Below are 7,963 nucleotides of genomic sequence, written 5' to 3'. Positions count from 1 at the left end.
CAATAAGAGAGGCCGCGATAGTGAGAGGCCCGCGCACCGCGATGAAGAGTGGCCCCCGCTTGCCACAACTAGAGAAAGCCCTCGCACAGAAACGAAGACCCAACACAGCCATAAATAAATTAAAAAAAAAAAAAAAAAAAAAGAATACCACTCTGAACATTTTGATATACTCAAATCATTTTTGAAAAAAGTTCCCCACTTTTGAAAATATTAAAGTTCCTAATAATCTCAGTCACATACTCTTTCATCTTTTATGCTTATGCATCAAAATTAACATAAGTAGACTATGTTTCAACAAATGGTATTGGGACAGCTGGATATCCACATGCAAAAGAATGAAGTGGAGCCCTACCTCACACCATTCACAAAAATTAACTCAAAATAAATCAAAGACCTAAATGTAAGAGCTAAAACTATACAACTCTTAAAAGAAAACATAGGAATAAACCTTTACAGATTGATAGAAAAAATCTTTTCTTAGATGACACCAAAAGCATCAGTGACAAAAGAAAAGAGATAAATTAGACTACACCAAAATTAAAAACTTTTATGCTGCAACTATTACTCTCATCAAGAAAATGAAGACAATTCACAGAATGGGAAAAATATTTGCAAAATCATATATCTGATAAGGGACTTGTATCCAGAATATATAATGAACTGTTAGAACTCAACAATAAAAAGACAAATAACCAAACAATGGCAAAGGATTTGAATAGACATTTTTCCAAAGAACATAAACAAATGGCCAATAAGCACACAAAAAGATACTCAATATCGTTAGTTATTAGACAACTGCAAATCAAAACCAGGAGATTACCACTTCACACCCACTGGAATGGCTTCAATCAAAAGAAAAAAACTAGTGTTGACAAGGACGTGGAGCTATTGAAACCCTCATACACCACTCATGGGAAAGTAAAAGCTTTGAAAAATAGTTTAGCAATTCTTCAAAAAGTTAAACATAGTTACCATGTAACCCAGTAATTCCACTTTTAGGTATATACCCAAGAGAAATGAAAGCATATACCCACATAAGAACTGATACATGAATATTCATATGGGCATGACTCATAATAGCCAAAAACTGGAAATAACCCAAATGCCCACCAATTGATATATGGATAAAATGTGATATAATCATACAATGTAATATTATCAGCAATAAGAAGGAATGAAGCTCTGATACATGCTATAACATGGATGAATCCTGAAAAATTATGCTAAATAAAGGAAGTGAGTCACTAAAGACCACTATACTATATCATTCCATTTATACAAAATACTCAGAAAAGGCAAATCCATGGAGACAGAAAGTAGATTCATAGTTGCTTAGAGCTGATGGGGGTTCTGGAGGCTGGGGATTAAATACTAATGGGTATGGAGTTTCTTTTGAGGGGATGAAAGTGTTCTAAAATTAGATCATGATGGTTGCACAATCCTGTTACTAAAAAACACTGAATTGTATACTTCGAGTGAATTGGATGTTATGTGAATTATACCTTAAGATTTTTAAGCAGGCAAATGCTGAAAGCAGGTATATATAGAAAAGTTATGGAAATAGAAGATGTGGAAATAAAAAATTATTTGATCATTCTAATAAATCCATAAATCTAAAATCTAAAAATGAAAATGGCTTACAACTATTGACCTAAGAAGACAGCTATCCTCTCTTCGACAAAATTATTGGCTGTCAGTTTTCAATTAATTCTTCATGTATTGCATTTTGACAATACAAGAACCAAAACATAATGATAAGGTAGAATCTATTAGACATGTATTTGAAATCTAGAATCAGCATTTACAAGATGGATATGTTCCCAGTTCATACATGACAACTCAAGTATAGTTAGTTAAACTCAGAAGACAATGCCCTTATCAGGTGCAAATATCATGAAACTATGAAAATATGAAACACATGTTTAAGCTTGCTATTTTCTCATTATTTAAAATTCTAATAAAGTCCCTTACTATTCTTTTTTTTTGTTCAGTAAATTATTCAAAAAGTGACTTAGAAGCATTTTTAAAAGTGGATCCATTGGGCACAGATGGTAAATGGTGTTACTATTTTTCCCAGTATACTAAGTATAGATATTGACTGAGACTATTTCTTGGCTTTGGATATTTTTGACTCATGTTCATATCTTGTCTCCTCTGACCACTCTCTCTGATTTTGCCTTTCCCATATTGAGGCATAATAACACTGTTAAGATGTCTTTTTTGCCTAAACTCTCTTGAGTTTCCTTCACTTTATGGAAAAAATGATAATAGGAAAAATTAAGTTTGTTTGGCATTCTCCAAATTTTAATAAATTCAAAACTATTCTAAAAGCCCTTTTTAAAAATCAAACTTAAAAGAAAAAGAAATTGACAAATCCAGAGTTCAGCCTTCCTAGGTTAAACTATGTGCAAGTAAAATTTGTTAATAAAATGCTTCAATGTGTCTTTGTCCCTTCAAGCTGCTGTAACGAAATACCAGACTCACATAATCAACCAAAATTTGTTTCTTACATTTCTGGAGGCTGGAAGCCCAAGATCAAGGTGTCAGCATGGTCAGCTGAGGGCCCTCTTCCAGGTCACAGAGGTCTCCATATATCCTCACATGGCAGAAGGGACAGACCTTTAGGAGGAAATTGGTCTCCTCAGGAGTTTAAAAGAATAGCTATTAAATCTTTTTTTTTTTTAATTTTTATTTATTTATTTATTTATTTATGGCTGTGTTGGGTCTTCATTTCTGTGCGAGGGCTTTCTCTAGTTGTGGCAAGCGGGGGCCACTCTTCATCGCGGTGCGCGGGCCTCTCACTATCGTGGTCTCTCTTGTTGCGGAGCACAGGCTCCAGACGCGCAGGCTCAGTAATTGTGGCTCACGGGCCCAGCTGCTCCGCGGCATGTGGGATCTTCCCAGACCAGGGCTCGAACCTGTGTCCCCTGCATTGGCAGGCAGATTCTCAACCACTGCGCCACCAGGGAAGCCCGCTATTAAATCTTTTACGGTGAAATTTGACTCTGAACCTGCTAAATTCCACTGTAGAAGATTTAATGGTTGTTCCTTTAAACTCCTGAGACCAATTTCCTCCTAAAGGCTCCTTCTGATATTTGAACTTTCCTCACACCATTAGCCCCAGTCTTCATTATTGTAAAAATTGGAACTTTACTCCAAGTCAGCAAAATACTTCCGCTATAATCATTATAGCACTGTCAGCAGAACCAACGTCACCAAGGGAGGAACAAATGCTGGAGTTATTCTCACTGCACTGGTCATTTTCTCCAAGATTTTCCAGACGTCTATGAAGAAACTAAGCTCCACTGAGAATGTGCCCACCACAAGGAAACAATTATTGGCTTACTCCTGTTGTGATAAAATATAGATAAAAATCTATATTCCTGATATTATCCATAACTCACCAGGAACTGCAACATCAACACCAGGCTTTTGCCCACCTCCTACACCCAAACCTACCTTGGGTGTATGGAATAATTAAGAGGCTTTCTGATATTTAAAGCCCTTTTCTCTCCAGTGTAGCATGTATCCTTTAGAAGGGTAACAAGAGACTTCCAAAATGAAGCAGGTATTGGCTGCTCGGGAGAGCTCTCAGAAGTGATAACTGAATCTCTTTATGCATACTGTGCAAGACTACTACTCCAGCAGCAAGAATAATACAATTAGAAAAGTGGTCCAAATTTTGCCTCATCCTCTGCTGTGAAAGCCCAACAAACCAGTTTAAATACACTACGCAGGGGACTTCCCTGGTGGCACAGTGGTTAAAAATCCGCCTGCCAATGCAGGCCACATGGGTTCGAGCCCTGGTCTGGGAAGATCTCACATGCCGCTGAGCAACTAAGCCCGTGCGCCACAACTTCTGAGCCTGTGCTCTAGAGCCCACGAGCCACAACTACTGAAGCCTGCACGCCTAGAGCCCGTGCTCTGCAACAAGAGAAGCCACCGCAATGAGAAGCCCGTGCACCACAACTAGAGAAAAGTCCACACACAGCAACAAAGACCCAACGCAGCCATAATTAATTAATTAATTAATAATAAAAAAAACACTACCCAGGACTGTCATGGACAATCACACTGTCTTTATATCCTCTTGGCAAGCCAAGGGACACTTTGTTTTTAGTTAATACTTCCTGTTGTATCTCTACAAAGATCACTGGACTGGTGAGATCCTGGTGGTTTCTGGTCAATGGGCATCACCAGTAAAAGTCAAAGGGTTCCCTTTGAATGAGACACAAAGGCTTTACCTTCATACAAAGAAGTAATGAATCCTATAGTCTATACACAAATGTGTAACATTACCAATATTAAACAAAACCTGATCAGTATTATGGCAATTTTGTTAATCAAAAACGTATGAATTTGCAGATATAAAAAGTGACAACCAATCTGTTAATTGAAAAAACTTTTTTTTTTTTTTGACTGCACCACGCAGCCTGTGGGATCTTAGTTCCCCAACCAGGGATAGAGCCCAGGCTACGGCAGTGTAAGCGCCTAGTCCTAACCACTGGACTGCCAGGGAATTCCTCTGAAAAAACTTTTAGTCTAAAGAAATACTAACTGAAAATAATTTCTCCATATGTAAAAATGTATATTTGATATATTTTTCCAAAAGTCCCCAAATTTTGATATAGTTGATTTTAAGTTAACTATTCTAGCAAACCACTGTAAATATAAATGAAAGATTATAAATGCAATGCATTTGGCACACTATTGTGACTATGCTTTATTTTTAAGTAAAAAATGAATCATAGCCAAAACAAAATGTTTTGCCTCTGAATATTTTCAGCTTAAGGGAAAAAAGTCATTAATGATGAACATATTTTCATTTCTCAATGTTTTTAATTTTTTATAAAGATTTTAATTAAGCTTCATAGTCACTAAGCAGTTTTTAAACTTAGGCTTCATGATCCTTTTGACTTCATGCTTTCAAATAGAATGATTATCTTTAAAATATGACAAATTTCAGAATCCATTAAAAATTATTTTATTCAAATTATGTTTTCCAAAAGAGAGGGTTCTGTGCCAGTCGTCTTTGAAAGTTTTCATACCTACAAAAGAAAAACATATTTATAAGAAATTTAATTAGAATCTTTCATAATCTGACAAATGACTCATCAAAAAGCAAATAACTTTACATGTCATTTCTAAAATGCTAAGATTAAAAACTTAGAAAGTTAAAAGTTAATCTGGGAGCTTAATTATTAATTTATAAAAGACAGCAAGCATAGTGATTTAACTGGCTGTATCAGAAAGCACAAATCATAATAAATTTTATTAATTTTTTTATCTTCTGCAAATCTGAGAGCTAGAAGGGACCTAAGAAAAAATGAAATCTAACTCCTTCTCCCTCATTTCATAGATGAGAATAATTTGCTCAAGGTCACAAAGCTACATTATTACAAAGCTCAAACCTAATACATTCTAGTACAATCCATGCTATACCATGCTACCACTTCTCAACAAACTCTCCTTATGTATCTCCCCAACACTGGGATATTCAAAGTGAAAAGAAATATCTATAAAACAGAAACATAGAAAAGCTGAAGAAATAGATTCATGTACAGGGTGCAGTATAAACCACTCTGATGTTTTATACATGTTTATTTTAGATCAAGACTTTCTACTTATGAAAAAAAATTTCATTGATATTTCAAGCCTCATATACAGTACTTACAATTCAAAATATAAAAAAATGTAAAGCCCTTAATTGTGGTCCCTAAAACATAAGCAATTTTATTTTCCTGTCTTTATAAAGCCAAAATGGCTACTATATAACAAAATATTATTTGGGGTAAAAATTATTCCTAATGTGAACTCTAAAGTGCATACTTTTTAATTGTATGCAAATGTTAATATATGCTGATGTCCACAATAAAAGAATATGTTTAAATGTCAAAGAAGAAATACATTCACAAGCAAAAAATACACATTTTTTGTAGGTTACTAGAAGCCTTAATATGAGAGCTACAAAATGCCCCATACCATTTCAGAACCACATTTGCCGGAATGAACATGTCAGATGGACTTGGTGTCATCTGGGCCTGAGAGACAGCAAACGATGAAGCAAAATTGTAGAAGTTGTCTAACATCTTTTGGGTGAACTAAAAGTTAATAATAAATAGATTAATGGATTACACTAAATACTCCATTTAGACCTTAATATTTTTAATTAAAAATGTTGTCATATTAACTTGGTTTAAGGACTGTGAGTTCTGAGACAGTCTAATGCTGAACATTAAGGCAAGTCATAAAATGACATTATGCCACAAAATCATAATCTGCCTTTAGTACTTTCTTTATATCGCAAAGAATTTCTATGATTATCAAATATTTTAAAGTTTATAACATATTCATTTTGGGAAAAAAAAAGAAAAGATGTTTTTTCATTCAAAATATCTCCTTTTATCTCCACCTTTGGAGATGCCCCTCTCCTCAAATACCACCCTCATCAAATCAACCTATTCTCTCATATAAAATAGTAACCATATCCAAGAAGTCTTTTTCTTACCAGAAAGATAAAAACTTAAGTATAAAAAAGGAACAACTGGTTACTTGCCATCAATTACAAAGAAGAGAAAGGTAACACGATTCCATTTCTATTTCCTGGTCTGTTTGTTCTCACTGACCCTCAAATGGGCAAATCCACTAACAACCTCCAAGACTCCTTCGTAGAAGCAAGAAGTAAACTGATTCACATTCCTTGAGAATCAAATGGGTTTAAGCACTAAACCCCAAAATTAATGAACTACTAACGATAATACTACCTTTTATTCACTCAAAAATAATCTTCCCAACATCACTTTCTCCGAAACACAACACTAGCCATGAAGGTTCTTGCTGTCTCTTTTCTACATGGAAGAAACATCTTATTAGGGTTTTTGTTTGTTTAATAATATCGAGGTAGTTTAGTCCAAGAGACTCTACTGTTAAGGTACTTGAACCAATATCAGAGTTGAACCAATAAGATCACTAACTAAAAGATCAGTATCAGGAGAAAAAAAATCAACAGCAACCCTCCATAGAAGCAAAAAACATTTTTAAATGTAACTTTAAGAAGATCCAATTCATGACAGAAACAAAGTCTGTAAGATACCTAGGGGAAATGCTAAGACAAGCTAATAGTTAAGACTTCTGTGGAAAATATTTTAAGACTGTCTTGAGAGATAAGAAAGAAAACAAATGAAAGGACTTATATACCCCATGTCGAGTGGAAAGATACAATATGTTCACGGATGGGAATACTTAATGTGATAAAGGCACATTAAACCTATAAATCCAATGTTATTTTCAACTAAATTCCAACAAGATTTTTCATGGCACTTGACAAGCTGACACTAAAATTATAATGAAAAATACCTAAGCCTATTTTGATGACTAGGAGGAGGGACTTGGCCTTCCAGATATTACGATTTTTCCTGGCAAAGGGACAGGCAAATAAACTAACTGGAATAAAAGACAGAGCCCAGAAACAAACCTAAGCATATGTGACACATGATATATAACAAAGATGCTATTATTCAGAATAAAAAAAAATGTGGACTAACTATTCATTTAATGGGACTAGAACAACTAGTTTTCCATAGGGGGGAAAATGAGTTTAGATCCCTTCCCATACCACACACAAACACAATTCAAAAAGTAAAACGTTAAAAGCCTTAAGAACTATAAGAGAACATAACATCTTTACATATCAGCATAGGGAAGAATTTCTCAAATACAAAAAACCCACAAATCATAAAGGAAACAACTGATAAAACTTGTCTACAGAAAAATATATTATGTCTGTATGCAAAAGACACCATAAAACAATACTAAAAGACAAGGTAGGAGAAAAAATTTACAACATATACAACAAAGGATTATTATCCAGAACACATAAAGGCCTTTCCCAAAAAGCTAAAATTAAAAAGTGTCAAAAATAACACAATAGAAAATTGGGGAAAATTATATAAACAGTCAATTC

At 34.5% G+C, this 7,963-nt stretch overlaps 1 protein-coding gene across 3 annotated transcripts in view; it reads right to left on the bottom strand.

The window, feature by feature from the left end:
- Positions 1–4,968: 4,968 nt before the first annotated feature.
- Positions 4,969–7,963, bottom strand: part of HIKESHI (heat shock protein nuclear import factor hikeshi) — a 34,557-nt gene continuing 31,562 nt past the window's right edge. For all 3 annotated transcript variants that reach the window (XM_057553786.1, XM_007168492.2, XM_007168491.3), the window contains 2 exons: positions 5,983–6,101; positions 4,969–5,048 (listed from right to left, as the gene is read on the bottom strand). In XM_057553786.1, the coding sequence (XP_057409769.1) occupies positions 4,994–5,048; positions 5,983–6,101 (174 nt within the window). In that variant the 3' untranslated portion in view covers positions 4,969–4,993. The remainder of the gene's footprint in view (positions 5,049–5,982; positions 6,102–7,963) is intronic.

Source organism: Balaenoptera acutorostrata, chromosome 9 (genome assembly GCF_949987535.1).
Source record: "Balaenoptera acutorostrata chromosome 9, mBalAcu1.1, whole genome shotgun sequence".
In the NCBI taxonomy this organism is placed as follows: Eukaryota; Metazoa; Chordata; class Mammalia; order Artiodactyla; family Balaenopteridae; genus Balaenoptera; species Balaenoptera acutorostrata.
The sequence above is the reverse complement of the archived record's forward strand: the minus strand, read 5'-3'. Positions and strand labels throughout refer to the sequence as shown.